This window comes from Aulonocara sp. 'chitande type north' Nkhata Bay, linkage group LG15 (assembly GCF_057382095.1).
Source record: "Aulonocara sp. 'chitande type north' Nkhata Bay isolate Kocher_YH1m ecotype deep benthic linkage group LG15, A_spYH_male_GT1.1, whole genome shotgun sequence".
In the NCBI taxonomy this organism is placed as follows: domain Eukaryota; kingdom Metazoa; phylum Chordata; class Actinopteri; order Cichliformes; family Cichlidae; genus Aulonocara; species Aulonocara sp. 'chitande type north' Nkhata Bay.
This window is the reverse complement of record NC_141358.1, coordinates 10,451,017-10,469,102: the sequence shown is the minus strand read 5'-3', so window position 1 is coordinate 10,469,102 and position 18,086 is coordinate 10,451,017. Positions and strand designations below refer to the sequence as shown.

At 42.3% G+C, this 18,086-nt stretch overlaps 2 protein-coding genes and 2 non-coding genes across 7 annotated transcripts; 1 reads left to right on the top strand and 3 right to left on the bottom strand.

Annotated features, from left to right (window-relative positions):
• Positions 1 to 472: 472 nt before the first annotated feature.
• LOC147312563 (angiopoietin-related protein 1) lies at positions 473 to 5,975 on the bottom strand. 2 transcript variants are annotated; one of them, XM_086264221.1, is made up of 9 exons: positions 5,767 to 5,975; positions 5,240 to 5,486; positions 4,627 to 4,842; positions 3,499 to 3,618; positions 3,276 to 3,390; positions 3,043 to 3,180; positions 2,008 to 2,224; positions 1,718 to 1,913; positions 473 to 1,645 (listed from the first exon to the last, which is right to left on the bottom strand). In XM_086264221.1, the coding sequence occupies exons 2-9, from the start codon at positions 5,393 to 5,395 to the stop codon at positions 1,499 to 1,501; spliced, it is 1,305 nt and encodes a 434-aa protein (XP_086120347.1). In that variant the 5' UTR covers positions 5,396 to 5,486; positions 5,767 to 5,975; the 3' UTR covers positions 473 to 1,498. The 2 variants fall into 2 exon arrangements, with proteins under 2 accessions (XP_086120347.1, XP_086120348.1); XM_086264222.1 differs by having other exon boundaries at positions 5,791 to 5,975.
• Positions 5,976 to 10,547: 4,572 nt separating this feature from the next.
• LOC147312562 (signal recognition particle RNA) lies at positions 10,548 to 10,846 on the bottom strand. Its single transcript, XR_015125225.1, has one exon.
• A 322-nt stretch (positions 10,847 to 11,168) lies between these two features.
• LOC147312561 (signal recognition particle RNA) lies at positions 11,169 to 11,467 on the bottom strand. Its single transcript, XR_015125223.1, has one exon.
• Positions 11,468 to 16,234: 4,767 nt separating this feature from the next.
• LOC147312560 (uncharacterized) lies at positions 16,235 to 17,332 on the top strand. 3 transcript variants are annotated; one of them, XM_086264158.1, is made up of 3 exons: positions 16,235 to 16,338; positions 16,505 to 16,552; positions 16,649 to 17,332. In XM_086264158.1, exons 2-3 carry the CDS (start codon positions 16,510 to 16,512, stop codon positions 17,269 to 17,271), a joined length of 666 nt encoding a protein of 221 aa, XP_086120284.1. In that variant the 5' UTR covers positions 16,235 to 16,338; positions 16,505 to 16,509; the 3' UTR covers positions 17,272 to 17,332. The 3 variants fall into 3 exon arrangements, with proteins under 3 accessions (XP_086120284.1, XP_086120285.1, XP_086120283.1); XM_086264159.1 differs by having other exon boundaries at positions 16,264 to 16,338; positions 16,510 to 16,552; XM_086264157.1 differs by lacking the exon at positions 16,235 to 16,338 and having other exon boundaries at positions 16,349 to 16,552.
• Positions 17,333 to 18,086: the final 754 nt, after the last annotated feature.

Genomic DNA, 18,086 nt, shown 5'->3' with positions numbered 1-18,086 from the left:
TACTATAGTAACATCAAATGCTATTGGTCTGTGGAAACCCCAGGTTTAAATCAATACGATGTAAGTAACTAACAGATAATGTGTTATGTGTAGAATGATTATACAGCAATGAATGCCATGCCATTAAAAATATGTCTATAGTCATGCATAACTTACAAGACATAGAAAGTGCCGTGCATTTAGTACTCAGTGCTTTAAAGTGCCAACTGTAGGAGTTTGAGTCCTGCATTACACAGTCTAATTTCCAACTCGCATGAGCTACATCCTGCTCATGTGCTCAGCTGCACATTTGCTGCTCAGTACTACCTCTTTCTGGCACCATGACCACAGAGACTGATTTGATTGTGTCACTTTTTTATGGCATGTGGTGTGAAAACAAACACTTGGCAATTACATTATTTTATTTTATTTTTTGCTGTAATTACTGCATCCCCCCCCCCAAAAAAAAGAAAGAAGTGTAAGCATTCATAACTGTGTTATTGACAGCTTTTAATAAGCGCATACAGTGCTGTCACTTAAAGCTGACAAAGTCATGTAATGTCTCTTCTAACTCCATATAACACTATTGCATGCTATGCAGAATGTTTGGCATGAAGGTATAAAGCATTATAAAGTTCTAAAAAAGTATGACCCACGATGGTAAATTTTTTTTCTAGACCTCGTTAAAAGCTGTCAATTTAAACACTTGTGGAATGTGTTATAAATGTATTATAATGCCCTGCACATGATGTAAGATGCTTATAATGCATTACAGATAAGACCTTGATGGAGAGTTGGGGAGAGGGGATGCTCTGCTTGTAGTTTCTGAATATGAAACATGTCTTTAAGCCACATTTTATTAAGTATATATAGTGTTTATTGCACAATTAATACATTAATGTGTATTTATATGGAGTCTTCAGATAGCACATGACCTAATACTTTGAGAAAGTAGCACGTATCAGATATTAAGTGACTTTGTTTAGTAATATCAAACCCTTTTTATTTCAATGATTTTTTTCCCCATTGATTAAAACAGTAGAAGAACTCCAAAATAATAAAACTGGCAATAGAGTGATTACAAATAAGCACATACATGCAGAGTGTTCAGCAAACTGTGTCATGTGATTCTTTCCAGTTGCAGGTTGTCTCCACATGGTGGCTAGAAGACAACCTTGTCATCACACAAATACATTTTGGCTGGTATTTTACACGTCAACATTAACAAACTATAGTACAAAAAGAAGTATAAAACAAGGAAGAATTCACTTACCAGGAGTGAGTGGGGGGAAAGAAATAATCAGTGAACAGGATGATGTTTATATTCACACAATACAACATGGATATCAGCCGCAGTCACATAAGATTTAAAAGCAAAGAGGTTACCGGGTAGGTCTGCTCCACACACAAAACGTTTCCCGAGCATACAATAAAGTGTAATCATCATCGTCCTGATCATCAGATATCTTCATCCCTACAAATGCTGCCAAGGACGCCAGTTCCCGTGTCCTCACCATTGTTATGGTGACGAGCGGCTTTGGAAGCTGCGTGGCCGGATCATCATGCTGACTTTGCGTAGGGAATAATAATCAGAGTCTTTCCAGGAGTGCCAAACAATTCCATCTGGACCCAGCGGCCCTCGCCCTTTGGGAGTGTAATGGCCTCCCTGTATGATGAAGAAGAAGATAAGAATTTGTCTTTAAAAATGTAAAATGCAGGGTAATTTGTGTATCCTTACCCTGTAATAGACTCCATTAAGGTTGGCGTAGAAGCACTGGTTATACCACCAACCGCCATGTGAGATCTCAGCGCAGATGTTTCCACTGTCTGGTGTACTGAAGCCCTGCTTATTGTGGTACCAACTGAAAGAGTCCTGAACCGTACCACTGAAGCCTGACACATGGAGACGGTACTGATGCTCCTCATCTTCCACACTGCAAGAAATTATGTAAGGAACACAGTTGCTTGTGTATGTTTTGGAGTATCCAGCCCAATGTAAGTCTGCACAGTTGGTTATCTGACACTAACCTGAAGCTCTGGTAGAGGGCATGCTTGTGCTTGCTGGTCCAGTCTTCCAGGTCAATCCGCAGGCTGTAGTCTCCCTGGGCACTCAGATCATGTATGTGGTCATTGCCTAACCAGAACTCTGAGTGCAGCTCACCAAATCCATCCCTGTAGTCCCTCCAGTTGCGGTCAAAGCTCACTGAGCCATCAAATCGCCGCTGAATCACAGTCCAGCCGCCACCTGGGAGAAAGTGTAAAATTCATTCCATGTTTGATGGGTTATCATCTGCTCAGCTGATGACTATAGGTCAGGTACAGAATACTTAACAATTTGATGAAAACATTAAGTAGCTATTATAAATGGCAGTGCATATTTTAACTCTGGCCATTTTTCTGATCTCAGTAATCGGTCTGATATTAAATAAAGTGACTGTATCAGCTCAGAAAGCCTAAATCCATAGACAAACTGTGAAGGCTTCATGCAAGTGTACCAAGTAGAACTGGTTTTAAAGGAGGTTTGGTCACAAAAATGGTATTGCATTTATGTGTTGGATGAAAATAACTAATGGATGATCTATGGCACTGCTTTTGAAGTTATGCACATGAACAACAATATTTGGTGTTGTATGGTCACATTAATCATGTCCAAAGTTTTCAAATAATGAGGGTTTACACAGTTAAAGCTCAGGCTTTAGACTGCTCCAAATACTCTGTTTTAGTCAGGTATTTCTACCCTTGGCTCTGTATGATATCACTAAGAGTAGACATGATCATATGGTCATTTCAGGCACACAGGTCTGGCTGTCAGCACAGACCTGCTGTTCGAATCTTTTGTTTTGAGGGGCAGCAAATCAGAAGAAAGTTGGCTTAAAGAGAGGAGGAAGTGGGGGTTAAAGCAAACTGTTTTAGACAGGAAATGAACTCAGGGACTTTGCCAAGGATGAGCGTGAGATTGTAAATCATGCAGTGCTACTGCAGTAGAGTCCCAGAATAATAACATGGAGTTGAAAATTACCACCATAGCTTCCCTTTAATCAGGACCGCTTGCACATGACTTACCATCTGTGTCCATATCGCAATAGACTTCCACAGGCATCCCTGCCAGTGATGGCACCACAGTGTAAAGGCCAGATCTCCTGACACCATTGTGGTAGATAGAGGCACAGTCTATAGGACAGTTCCTCACATGCTGGATCTCTGAAAGAAGAGTAAAACAGGCAAGAAAGTGTCAGAGAAAATCAACAAGTGGTATTTGGCACCCTCTGCTGGAACATCATCGCTTGAGTATGTACCTGGGTGCAGCCGATCGTGAGCATTCATGAGAGGATTGGGTCGGACAATGTTGATCAAACAGCCGGGGCTTCTTTTTACTTTATCCACCAAAAGTGTCAGATTATGTAGTTGGTTCTAAACATAAATACAAACAGAGGCCAACACTCAAAAACACTTTTGCTAACATTTATGACAAAAAAAGAGAGAAGAAATTCTAACAAAATATCCCCAAATGGTAATAACCTGAAGGTCTAGGATCAGAGTCCCCTGTAAGTGCAGCAGGGTAGTGGCTTCAGCGTAGTGCAGCTCCAACTCATGAAAACGCTGCTCCAAGGAGATGTTCAAGTGGACCCTCTCTTCACTCTGAAATCATTGAAATAGAAATACACAGACTCACATGTGAATGAAAGGACGTTCAACAACTGAGACAAGTGCATTTTTAAATTAGTTAAAAATAAAGGAAAGAAATCATTCACATTCCTGTGACAGATATACCAATCTGTTACAGGAACCCTTCATTCACATGTTAAGACATGCAATATCTGCCAAACCAACATCTAGATCCATCCATCCATCCATAAAGGGTCATGGGGCCTGCAGAAGCCCAGACCTCCCTCTCCCCAGCTACCCTCTGCAGTTCATCTGAGGGAACACTGAGACGTTCCCAAGTTAGCCAAAAGATATAATCTCTCCAGCATGTCCTGGGTTTGCCCCAGGGCCTCCTCTGGGTATAACAGGCCCAGAACACCACACACAGGAAACGTGTGGAGCAAGTCCACTTGTAATACTTAAAGACAGATTAATCTATTCAGAGCTCAGACACACCACCACCAACAACTCCCATTACCACAAACTCCAGAGCCCTCTCCCCTGTCCTGTGCTTCCTGTGCAACACACAAGGCACGAGCTACTTCATCTGTGTCCACCGACCAGTGTCTCTGTTTAAGCTCACACTGAGACGAATGAGGCAACACATGCAAGAGTAGAGTAATCCTGTTAGTGACTAAGGTCAAGGGCATGCTGGGAGAGAAGCCAGTTTGATGACCAAGCACCACATCAGAGTAAAGAACTGCAGCACGTTTCCTGTCGTAGGCGGACATGTTTATTTCAAATAAAACTGCAATCAAGGCTTATTTGATCACATGTGGCTATATTTAATACTACAGACAGAACATATTAAGTTATAATAGCGCAAAAAAAGTGAGCCACTACAGGTATAGTCTTAAAAATAAAACAAGAAAATACACTGTCACAATATTCTCCATGTAGCTATCAAAGCTAAAAGGGTTGCTGCTGATGGTTGACTCAAGTCTGCTAAGTATAGCATCCCCTCTTCTCCCACCTACTTAAGTATAAAAATGGAAATCACACCTGCAGCTCGAGGACTTTGATACGATGCCGATGGTTCCTGAGCTCCTCCTGCAGCTCAGAGATGGTCTCTTTCAGCGCCATGATCTGCTGCGTCCTCTCCTCATTCTCATGCAGCCAGTAAGAGACCTCGTCTGTGCAGCGAAACATATCGGGGCATCTACGCTCGTCCAGCTGAGGCAGTGTGGCCACCAGGCGACACATCCCATTCTCCATCACCTGTTGAGGACAGGTCCAGACAGCCGAAACAACCGCTGTCTTTGTTCACTTGTTTTTGTCAATGCTCTTATACATAATCTCAGATTTATATCAACTCTTAACAGTGTTATCTTTTCCTCACTTAAATTATCTGATTTCCCCCCCTAAAATCTCTTAAATATATATACTTAAAAAAAATAATAGGTGTCTTGCCACCTTAGTGTATTATTTTTTTATATTTTTTATGCATTTCAAATGTACTTGATGAGAACATTATTCTGATTTCTGCTCAGATGGAAAGCTCCTTAACCTAGCTGATGGATCTCTGGTGTACGGTAAAAGTAGCAAGCTGTTGCAGTGATAAGGCTGTGCTACTATTGTCTGGAGAACATCACTGCAAGATGGTTATTGTAATCACCTGGTTTGTGTACTCCCCACACTGGGAGCCCCCACCGTTGCGGATAATGGTAGCGTTCAAGCTGTCTGTTTTGGCCTCTGGGAGCAACACAATGAGGATATAAAGAGCAGAGCACATGCTCCAGCCGGGAGGGGCAGTTAAGGACAGGAGCGACATTGCTGCCACGGGTTGTTAGTCTCTCCCTGCCTTGTCAGCAAGAGTGGGCGTGGGACACCCAGACTGTGCGCTTCACCATGTGAGGCTCTGTCTGCAAGGAGCGAAAGAAAGACAACACGGGCATTATCATTCCACGAGAAAACAGAAACAGAATATAGAAAGGAAGGAATATATATTTCACAAAGCCATAAAGACACTTTAAGCTCACTAAGATATGATTACTTTGACAGACAAGCAACAGTCAGACAACTTAGTGTACCACTCATTAAGTGTCTCACTTACAGTGGATAAGTCAATAAGTTATCCACTATTTTTATAGACATAACCTATAACTAAAAAGAAGATATGAAAAAACAAACAAATAGTAGCACCTGTGGAAAAGTAGATGTTCTCACCCTAGCTAAACACCACCTTCTACCCCATTCCTGGCTTGCATGGGGCCAAGGGGTCCTTTCCATTGTCTTTGTCTTTTTCTTCTTCTCTTTGTTGCGTGTTCCTCTCACTCTGGACGCTTCATGCTCCTTTTCTCTCTCGCCATCTCTCGCCTTCGCTTTCCTTCTCGATGTGGACATCGTAGTCCAGTAATCCACCTCTAAGAGGATTCACATGACTGAGGGGTGGGAAGGAGGCAGGCATAGAGGGAAGTGATAATGGAATTATGGGTAAAAGCCAAACATGTGCCAAGAGCTGAAAAAATGTCTTTTAATTTACTAGAAATATCCATGTTTTCTGTTAAATTACTGTTTGTCCTGATTACATCAAACAAACTGTGGCAGAGCAGAATGTGCGCTGAACTGTTACATTTAATGGTTATAGATTTTTGTTTTTAATTATTAAATAAATAAAAATGATCATCTTATAGACCCACACGGTCAAGGATTGCTGTAAGAGGTGCACATAATGACTGTTTGCACTTTAGAAGAGAACATAATGTAACTAATATGCATCAGCACACACAGTAAACAAACATCACCCACAAGTAATCCCGCTCTGAGCTAGTAATAAATGATGATGCGCGTCGAGGTATGATGGGTGCTGATCCTATTACAGTATCAAAGTCTTTATATTTTTATACCTTTGACTGCAGCTCAGCATGCACGGTCTCATTAAGAAGAAAATGAACTACAAATCATACCCTCTATTGCATTTTCATTAAGCTGTTATTCAATTGAAAAAATCTTTTCCCAACAGTCTTCGCAACTGTGTTATACTGTATCAGTTGAAGAACTCGTGCATTGCAAATTGTCTGATCAGTCATTCACCTGGTCTTTTCAAAGAATTTAGCAAATCACACAGAAGAGAAGGCAGTGTCTTAACCTCCAAGTATAGATGTAATAAATGCAAATGAATTCCACATAGAAACTCTCAGGAACTAGATGTGTCCCTGCTGTATATGTCAGCAAAATGATGTCTGTAAGGCCACATGGTGGTGCCACTTAACCACTTTATTATCTGCTGGCCTCTCCAGAGCTCACTGACCTTTCACATGTCAAACTAAAAAAAATTACTCAGAGTTACAAAAAAAGGGCAAGATGGGAAACATTTTACAACATATACAAGAGATTAGGACTGTGCACTGAAGAAAGAGATAAGCTACAAGCGTAATGTAAACAACAGAACACTAAGCATTGCAAAGCTTTTAAGTGTCCATTCATCACCCTGAAAAGGAGTTTTTTTCTTCTTTGTTTGCAACATACAAACAGTGCGGGGTCAGCAGATTTACAAAGTGTGGAAAGAAATGCAGACAATTTCACATCATGCTCTCTAATCTTCAGGGATGATTAAGATTAAAGAGGAATCATTCTATCAGGGCAGGCAGGAAGGACTCAGGTGCAGACTTGAGAATAACAGTTAAACAGTACTTTATTTTCAACACAGTGCTCTATATACAAGTGGGGGGAAAGCCACTTGTGGCCACGCTGGGACAGCTGGGCAGGCACCGGGACCCCAACACATTCACAAGTACCGGTACTAGCTGATACAAGTACCACAATTGTCCCATATATTCTTTTATGATTTACTATATATAAATAAAAAAAATATTAATACAATAAATAAAAAAATACCTAAAGCTACATAAATAAATCATCATCATCATATGATTGTTTGGGTTTTTTCTGTTTTCTTATATTATTGTAGGGCCTAAGAAATACAGCAAGCTGTCCATACCTGAGGCCTTGGAAACTGCCAAGCAAAGACTCACAGCCTTGGCCAGCCGCTTGAGGAGGTACACCAGAGAGATAGAAGGCAGGAGAATAAACCAGCTGTTCTCCACAGAACCAGCAAAGGTGTACTCTCAGTGGCAAGGGAACAATAATAATAAGAGAACAGCACCACCAAGGCTGGAGACGGAGCAATACTGGAAGAGCATATGGGAGAAGGACACAACCCATAACGGCAATGCTCAGTGGCTAGTGGATCTGAGGGCAGACCACAGCGACCTCCCTGAACAGGGTCCAGTAACCATCACAGTGGCAGATATCCAAGAAAGGGTCTCCAGTATGAAGAGTTAGACAGCACCAGGGCCCGACATGGTTCACGCCTACTGGCTGAAGAAGCTGACTGCACTCCACGAGCGTCTGGCAGCACAAATGAACCAGCTGCTAGTTAACGAGAGACACTCGGAATGGCTAACCGAAGGCCGATCCCCAAGGACCCCAAGAAGGGACCGGTCCCCTCCAACTACCGACCAATAACCTGCCTCAGTACTACATGGAAGCTCCTGTCAGGCATCATATCGGCTAAGATGAACAGGCACATGGGTCAATACATGAGCGGGACACAGAAAGGAATTGGCAAGAATACCAGAGGCGCAAAACACCAGCTACTGGTAGACAGAACAATCAGCCGAGACTGCAAGACCAGACTGACCAACCTGTGCACTGCCTGGATTGATTACAAGAAGGCCTATGACTCAATGCCCCACAGCTGGATACTGGAATGCCTAGAATTGTACAAGATCAATGGGACCCTAAGAGCCTTCATCAGGAACTCAATGGGGATGTGGCGTACAACACTAGAGGCCAACTCCAAGCCCATAGCACAAGTCACCATCAAGTGCGGGATCTACCAAGGAGATGCTCTGTCCCCACTGCTGTTCTGCATAGGCCTGAACCCCCTCAGTGAGATCATTAACAAGACTGGCTACGGATACCGACTACGGAACGGAGCAGTTGTCAGCCACCTCCTGTACATGGATGACATCAAGCTGTATGCCAAGAGTGAACGAGACATCGATTCACTGATCCACACTACCAGGCTATACAGCAATGACATTGGAATGTCGTTCGGACTGGAGAAGTGTAGTCGGATGGTAACAAAGAGAGGGAAGGTAGTCAGAACTGAGGGGATTGAACTACCAGAAGGCAACATTGCAGACATAGAGGACAGTTACAAGTACTTGGGGATCCCGCAGGCGAATGGGAACCATGAAGAGGCCGCTAGAAAAGCTGCAACCACCAAGTACCTGCAGAGGGTCAGGCAAGTCCTGAGGAGTCAGCTGAATGGTAAGAACAAGATCCGGGCCATCAACACGTACGCCCTGCCCGTGATCAGGTACCCTGCTGGGGTAATAGGCTGGCCAAAGGAGGAGATAGAAGCCACTGACATAAAGACAAGAAAGCTCCTTACCATGCATGGAGGGTTTCACCCCAAGTCCAGCACCCTGAGGCTGTACGCTAAGCGGAAGGAAGGGGGCCGGGGACTGGTGAGTGTCAGCACCACAGTCCAGGATGAGACAACGAACATCCAAGAATACATTGGGAAGATGGCCCCAACTGACCGAGTGCTCAGTGAATACCTCAGGCAGCAGAAACCCAAGAAAGAGGAGGGAGACGAGGAACCATCATGGAAGGACAGGCCCCTGCACGGTATGTACCACCGGCAGATAGAGGAGGTGGCTGATATCCAGAAATCCTACCAGTGGCTGGACAAAGCTGGACTGAAAGACAGCACAGAGGCACTAATCATGGCAGCACAAGAACAAGCTCTGAGTACAAGATCCATAGAGGCTGGGGTCTATCACACCAGGCAAGACCCCAGGTGCAGGCTGTGTAAAGATGCCCCAGAGACAATCCAGCACATAACAGCAGGGTGCAAGATGCTAGCAGGCAAGGCATACATGGAACGCCATAACCAAGTGGCCGGCATAGTGTACAGGAACATCTGTGCCGAGTATAACCTGGAAGTCCCGAGGTCAAAATGGGAGATGCCCCCAAGGGTGGTGGAGAATGACCGAGCTAAGATCCTGTGGGACTTCCAGATACAGACGGACAAAATGGTGGTGGCTAACCAACCGGACATAGTGGTGGTAGACAAACAGAAGAAGACGGCCGTAGTGATCGATGTAGCGGTTCCGAATGACAGCAATATCAGGAAGAAGGAACACGAGAAGCTGGAGAAATACCAAGGGCTCAGAGAAGAGCTCGAGAGGATGTGGAGGGTGAAGGTAACGGTGGTCCCCGTGGTAATCGGAGCACTAGGTGCGGTGACTCCCAAGCTAGGCGAGTGGCTCCAGCAGATCCCGGGAATAACATCGGAGATCTCTGTCCAGAAGAGCGCAGTCCTGGGAACAGCTAAGATACTGCGCAGGACCCTCAAGCTCCCAGGCCTCTGGTAGAGGACCCGAGCTTGAAGGATAAACCGCCCGCAGGGGCGTGCTGGGTGTTTTTATATATATATATATATATACACACTGTTTTATATACTGTTGATTATAAGATGAAATATCTATTTAAAAAAATAGAGAAATTATCCCAGTAAAATGCAACACAGTCCCTTCCCTGGCAATCTTTCACCATACACTCAAAGAAATGATGTACCCTGAAATCCTGACTCATGCCTGTACTGAAGTTGTGGACAGTTCACTTCTAAAAAAAAAAAAACCCTTTTTACATGACAGTCAATATATTAAACCCATGCAAATATTAAACCCAAAGGTTACCTGAATGAATTTCCTAGTTTGAGTTTGTCTCCACCTGCTGGGCATCAGAAGTGTTTAGGATGGAGGATGTATTTGCAGCTGTCCTGCAGGTGGAGGTGGTGTAGGACAAGCAGAGCAGCAGGTTTGTGAGTGTGTTTAACGTCAATTAAAAAGACAAAGAAGGACTGATGAGGTTGCTGTGTGAGGTAGAGACAGGTATAAGGGTGTATATAAAGATTGGGTCTAGCTGTATTGCTCAGGCTGCTCTACAGCATTTATTCACAGGCACGATCCCACTACTGAGCGACACGGGGGCTTTGACCTGCTCCGTCTCCGACCTGGGCCGGTGCACCCCTCCTTAGGCGACCTGGTGGTCCCGGGCTCCCCCAGGATCACCATACCGATGCCGAACTTAGTGTGGACACCCGATCGACATAGCTTGCTGCAGCTCAGAGCTCCTGAGCTCAAACGATCCTCCAACCTCAGCCTTCCGGTAGCTTGGATTACAGGCACGCGCCACCGCACCCGGCGAGAAGCAGCTACGTTAACAAGGATTTTAACTATGTCTGAGGTGACATCATCACATAAACTTCCTGCCCATCATTAGCCAAGTTGTAATGCAATAAGTTATTAGATAGATAGATAGATAGATAGATAGATTGATTGATTGATTTAGTTTGTCTCCACCTGCTGGGCGGCAGGAGTGTTTAGGGTGGAGGATGTAGTTGCAGGTGGAGGTGGTGCAGGACAAGCAGAGCAGCAGGTTTGTGAGTGTTTTTGACGTCAATTAAAAATATAAATAAGGGCTGACGAGGCTGCTGTGTGAGGTAGAGACAGGTATAATGGTGTGTATAAAGATTGGGTCTCGCTGAATTGCTCAGGCTGCGCTACAGCGTCTATTCACAGGCGCGATCCCACTACTGAGCAGCACGGGGGCTTTGACCTGCTCCGTCTCCGACCTGGGCCGGTGCACCCCTCTTTAGACGACCTGGTGGTCCCGGGCTCCCCCAGGATCACCATATCGATGCCGAACTTAGCGCGGACACCCGATCGACACAGCCTGCTGCAGCTCAGAGCTCCTGAGCTCAAACGATCCTCCAACCTCAGCCTCCCAGTAACTTGGATGACAGGCACTCGCCACCGCACCCGGCGAGAAGCAGCTACGTTCACAGGAAGTTTTACTTTCATTCATGTGAGCTCATCAGGTTAGTGGCCATCATCAGCCAAGATGAAATGCTGTAAAAATAAAAAACCTAATCATTTCAAAATGAGGAAGTCAGCACAGTAATAACAGGTTGTTGTTTTATGTTGGCCTTTTCTTTTTTTTTTGACAAAGCAAAAACATGACATAGCCTTTTTACAGTTTTTCTCAGTCGCTTTGGTGCGTTTCTCAGAACACCATTAACATTTGCACAGCAGTTAGTGCATTTCCCAAAACAATTAGTGCAAACTGCAACACCTAGTGGATAGCCTGCAAAAGCACGTCACATGCACAGAATTGATTATCCATACCTCAAAAGCAAGTATCCATGTCAATGAAACTGTCAGTGCCATCAAAATGAAAAGTCTTGACACCATCTTTATGAACAAGATAGTCAAATGGCATTGTCATGTTTCCACTATGACAGTTTATAATTTCAGTGTTTCCCATTGCAAAAACAATTGGTGACACCTGAAAATGCTGACGACAGCACTATGGCCTACCTGTACAGCCATCTGAAATGTGCAGTAAAGTCACTGTAGATGTTATGGGAGTCTTGGGAGTAACTGAGACACTGAATACGTACGTTTCACATTTCCATTGTGTAGAAGTGTTTGTAATCCTACAGAATTGTGCAAAAGAAAAATATGCTACAGTCACTTGTTCACTGTAGAATACATGTAAACATAAAATCACCAATTTGGTAGAGCCTCCTCATGAGTGACAGCTGTAATTCACCTGAGATCAATTGTTCAATTTCGGAGACATTTCCAGGAAAAATGATACAGAAAGGTATAGGATTTGCTTGACAGATGGCCAATATTTGGCATGTGATAACTAGTTCAACAATTTTGTGTGTGATGACTTAAGCAATGGATGTATGACTATTAGTTTTATTGGGAATGACTATTCAGCATCCATAGGTATGATTACTTTTGACTGACATGACATAAGCAAATGGAAATGTCAGAAAGCAGCAGGGAAATGTATGGAAGCAACTGATTCATGTCCAAAATCATTTGCAGTTTGTTCAGAGAGAGGAGAAATTGCTACTATGATGTGCACAAATGACTGAGTGTTGTGGAGGTTGAACTAATAGTTATGAGAATTTCAATTCTGATCTGAGAAACGCACCAAAGCGACTGAGAAAAACTGTAATAAGCCGAAGGACAGCGTATGTGTACGTGTGTGTTTGTATATTATTGTTTTGTACTAAATAAATTTATTACATTACACTTACAACTGTGTCATGACAGTCCTATAATAATACAATACAATGATTGGCAGCAATGGGAAAGAAAATCTCTCTTTTAACAGGAAAGTGTAAGGTAATGTGAAAAATTATAGGCCTAAGTTTCCAAACAAAAGCTTGGTTTTGGCTATGAAACGTTAATGTGTAGCTTGTATTTTTGATTTTTGAGTGACCAATGAAATCTGACTTTATAACGTCATAAGTGGGCAATCACACCTGAAGAATGAAGACTGTGAAGTTTTTATAACATGAAAAATAAATCATCGTTCTTTGTGGAGTTCATTCCAGAAATAAATTGCTGGTTCATGCTACACTGATGTAAGTGAATAAAATGCTGCGGTTGAATGGGCTGACATTTTCTTCAGAAAAATACAGCATGACATGATCTTCATTAGCAACAGGAAGGCTTTTAGTATCAGATCAATGCTGGACTTGCCTTCCATTTAAAAAGCTTTATATCTAACCGCATAAAAAATCACAGAACAGTGGATAGATGGATTGTTATTAAGTGCTGCCAGTAGTGTCCATTTCCTTTGATTTCTTTCTAATGTGACTGTCATGAAAATCTCATGAGAGGCTTTGAGTGCCCACATCAGTCCATCAGTAACAATCATTGTGTATCACTCGCTACGGGCTTATGTATTTAGTGATCTCGGGCAGCTCAATAATAAGGGATTTAATTTGTTCCATTCATCATGTCTCATGTAAAAAATATTACCAAAAAGCTCCATAGAAGAGGTGGGTCAGTCTAACAGACAGTTGCCCTCTTTGATCATAACAGCGTCAGGTTTCAGCCTTTCAAGGGGGTCGCGCAGAGCAACTGGATAAGTCACTGTGCGGTGATGCAGTTTGTTTTTCCAACATGTCTAGGAGCTGGGAGGACCTTTGACCTCCAGCCATCGGCAGTGAGTTCTTCTGTTCTTCTCTATTGTCTTTCTGAATTATTTATACGACGACACTGACGCGTCAGCAGATTCATCAAGCGCACCATTGGCTGTGTCTCATTGTTTAGCCTGAGGAAAGACTTACTCGACCCCAAACGCCTCACTCTCTGTTAACCTAGGTCTCTTAATTTGATATAGCACAGACAAATGACACATAACGCACTAAATATTGCTGAGCTAGATCCAATCAAAAAACAACTTTGAATTTCAGTATTTAAAAAAAGTAAATAAAGAGCTTCTTTTGTTGCTAAATACAAAGACGTAGATGGTATCTTGCATATGATGTCAAGCTAAAATAAAAGCCAGTCATTCATGCCCCGTCCTCTTGACCTTCACTTCACATCACAGAAAAAGCATTTCAGACATAGTGTGCATTTCATGCATTGGTGCACCAGCGCAAAGTGGGGTTATATGTGTCTTGATGTGCACATCTGTGTGAGTGTGTGTCTTGCACAGTGAGAAAAGACATGGCTGACAAAATGTGCATTAGCTGGAAAATTGAGTCCCTTGTACTTTGCAAGTGCTGGTACAGTCACCTCAACATTTTCATGCCTTATTACAGAAAACCTGCTCAGAGCACCGAGCGCAGAAACACATGGCTGACATTTTCTTTGATGTAAACCGACAAAGAATAAACAACGAATGGCCCGAATCTCCTTATAAGAGAGCGAGGCATCAAAACCATCATAGCCAACCATACATTACAGAGCATCACAAGTGGTATATACAACCCTGAAATTAGACACAGTTTCTAAAGGTTACCTGCTGAAATCTCGAAAAGGTTAAACAAACAGCACAAAGTAAAAATTCGATGAAAAGAGACACTTTCCATACTGATAAAAATACCATTCTTGACTATTCAAAAGTGCCGTCTACCACAGTCGAATTTGATTCCTGGTAACTGCTGTCACATTTAATATCAGACGTCTGAGACGGGTCTCGCTCTCATGGCATTTGAAAGTTAAACGTTTGTTTTACAGCTGATTTGAAATTAAAGTGTTGGGATTAAAGCAGAAACGAGCTAAGGCCAGTAAGTGGTGTGACTTTCAGAAACAGTTTAAACAGTTTGAAATTACTAGAAGGTTTCATTAAGGAATCAGCAGAATTTAGAATTATTTCTAATGCAGGATTTTCAGGTGACTCAGGAGGTTTTACTCTCGGTGAGATGTGCTAGCACAAAGCACGCACTCTGTTCAGTGTTTCAGTCTGGTTTAATAATGAAGCAAAACAACAAACATATAGTAATCCCCATAGCCATGTTGTGTTCCTTAATTCCTAGAAATTGGCTCTTTTTTGTTGTTGTTTTTTTTTTTTTTTTTTTATCTCAGATGTTCTGTTTTTAGCATTTCTTTCTCAGATTTGATGGCACCTGCTGATTGAATAAATACTTGTTTTCTCAACACTTAATGTTCCTGTGTCCACATACCCTCTGGCTACCTGCAGCATGGGAACACTCAGAGACTGAACAAGACATAGGCACCAATACACTTACGAAAAGAAAAAAAAAAGCCCACGCTGTTTCTTCTGCAGGTAAGTGACAACCTGCTGCTTACACAGCTTTTACACAACAGCGTTTACACAACCTGGATCACAGGGAAACATATTGATTTTAATAAATGTAAAAATTACCTAAGTACTCACACTCCTAACAATTTTGACAGAAATGGCTGAGCCGATGAGTCACAATTATTTAGTGACTTTGTGTTTTTTCTAAAATGCTGAACTAAAATGAGCTGCATGAACATTTCTGAGGCCACTGCTGCTAACACTAAAGTGAATCAAACTCCCTGCAGAAGCACACTGTATTTGACAGCCTATTTCACCGTGTGTGGCTGCTTTTGAGCAGAATGAAGTGCTGAATTAATGTTTTATGAGCGTGTCTTCGTGACCCTCCTCTCCCCCTGCCTGTAATGTAAAAGGGGATGCAGCTTCCCATACATTATCTATACAGAGTCTTCAGCTCTGGTCTCCTGCTTCTCCTGATTGTTGAAAGAAAACAAGGCTGCCGCCATCATGAAAACACTCATGAGCAGGTGTAAAATAGGAGGTCAGTTTTTTCCTCTTATTTATGATGTTTGTGTTGTCAGTTTTATATGAGAAGACTAAATATATAAAACTGTTACTACTGCTAAAACATTAATAGTATTATTTTTGTTTGTTTACTTTAAGCACATAAGTACATGCAATATTAATTAAATGACTCACATCCCAGCCATTGCCGACTTTTTTGTCACAATGAAAGAACCAAGCTCAGCTTTTTATTTTTACTGCCATCACTACTTAGAAATGGCTGTCTGTTAGCATGGTTATGTTTTTTATATATCAGTATGATATATGACCCTGATGGGTCATAGGGTACCAGGAGTACAGTGGCTACATTGGTAGTCCTGAAGTAAGCTTGCATAAGCCCTGATGAAGGCCATCAGAGTTGGCCTTCCTGAGGTGGAATCTCATGGAACACTCATGGGGTGGAATTCTGGTAGTTCTTATGACATCACTGCTATTGCACAGTTACAGTGCAGGTTTAAATGTTACAACTGAAACATATTTTTGACTCCAGCAACAAGCAGATACACACACAGCTGAACTAGGACATTTTCATAGAGCAGTTTCTTTGAAAAAGAGGTGAGTTTTGGGGGAACTGCTTTATAAGTGAAACTTACTTTTGACGCTGTAACTTTGATAGCTGATGGTAGATATTTACAGTGAGATTTTTGAGCATGCCCAACAGTACAGATGGGAAATGTACTGCTTAACTTGAATAACTTATGTCTTTGTGGGATCTTTAAAGCTCAGATGACGGAACAAGGAGATGGGGCCCATGCTCAGCCTAATGAGGGTAAGAACTTGATCTGTTATTGTACAAAAGAAACATAATGCAGTGTTGAAGTTTCTTTTGATTAGCTGTGACTTTGCTAACTGAACTTTCATGTAGAGCAACCACTCTTGGCTGAAGATGGTAACTGGGGAGATATGGACAACTTCTTTGAAAATGGTGTGGAATATGTTATAATGTTTGCACCACGTATCTTTGAAGTTGCGAGACTTTGGGAGCCAGAGCAGCTTAACAACAACAATGGTGATCACATCAATCAGAATAATTTCTTCAACATTCATTTTGAAATTGATGACAACAACTCTGATGATGGAAATGATGGCAATAATGCTGGCAATAATGCTGATGATGAAAATGACCACAATAACAGAGATACTGAAAATGACCACAATTATTGCAATTATAATTTTGCCGATGATGATCAAAATGCTGACAGCAGCAACGATGAAGAAGAACGCAATGAAGCTCATCAAGATGAAAATGACCTTGCTGCTGCTGAGGTTGACTATGAAGTCAACCCGGATGAAGGAGAAGCAGCGGAGGATCTGCTTCCTGGAGGATTTGGGAGACAGTTTAGAGAGGAAGACAGTGATGATGAGAAAAGTCATGCCAGCGAACAGTTCCACTGGTGGGATGAATTTGCTGACAGCGCCTCTGAAGAACAAGACTCCCTACTTGAAGGCAATAAAGAAAGCGATGAGGGTGATGAAGACGAGAGGTGAATCCAAAAGTGACATGCCAACCGTCACTCAGAGTGACTGAATGGAACCTCTTTAATAAAAATGCATCTTCTACTCAGTTGTCCTTTGATTAAATACGAGCACTGCAACACACTTGTTTTTAAAAAGATATAAAACTGCTTTTGTAAAACCAAATTACTCTTGCAGAATAGACGTACCAAGGTATGGCAGTATTCTGATTCTGATATTTAAACACAATCAATGTGCCATCCTACCAAAACAACTTAACACATAAACTTTAAAAGTGTAACAAGATGCTGAAAAATTGTGCTAAAACATCAGTCCTCAACCACAACATTTACTGTAATCCAGATGCTGATATTTTTTTAGATGTGACATTGACAGGATAGGTTAGAGTGTGATGCAGAGTCCACAGACTACTAAATGTTTAACATGTACAAGGGAAACCAGCAACATGACGAGATACTATGAACATCTCAGGAGCAAAAGGTAAACGGACTGGTACTTATGCAGCACTTTACTACTCTATTTGAGCACTCAAAGCCCTTTTTTTTTACTACATTCACACTAAAAGGGCCAACTCTGTATGTAGTAACATGCCCAAGGATACTTTGATTACAGGACTCAAGGGGTCAAACCAGCAATCTTCCAAATGTTGGATGACCTCTTCTACTTCCTGATCCACAGTAACTGGGCGGTTACTGGTTATTTTAGTGGCGGTAGAGAGGATGGCATGACATGACAAGAGGTAACAAGAGGATGGCAAGACATGACAAGAGGTAACAAGGAAAGCAGAGACAGTATGGGAACTAAACACAGCTGAAAACAATCACGAT

Bases quoted from the DNA above. Each gene is read 5' to 3' on its own strand.
- LOC147312563 (XM_086264221.1), bottom strand. From the start codon at position 5,395: ATGTCGCTCCTGTCCTTAACTGCCCCTCCCGGCTGGAGCATGTGCTCT. The intron at 2,225-3,042 runs GTAAGTCATGTG...ACTTTCTCCCAG, and splicing joins TTGCGATATGGACACAGATG to GTGGCGGCTGGACTGTGATT. The intron at 1,646-1,717 runs GTAAGGATACAC...TTCATCATACAG, and splicing joins TTAATGGAGTCTATTACAGG to GGAGGCCATTACACTCCCAA.
- LOC147312560 (XM_086264157.1), top strand. From the start codon at position 16,450: ATGGGAAATGTACTGCTTAACTTGAATAACTTATGTCTTTGTGGGATC. The intron at 16,553-16,648 runs GTAAGAACTTGA...ACTTTCATGTAG, and splicing joins CCATGCTCAGCCTAATGAGG to AGCAACCACTCTTGGCTGAA.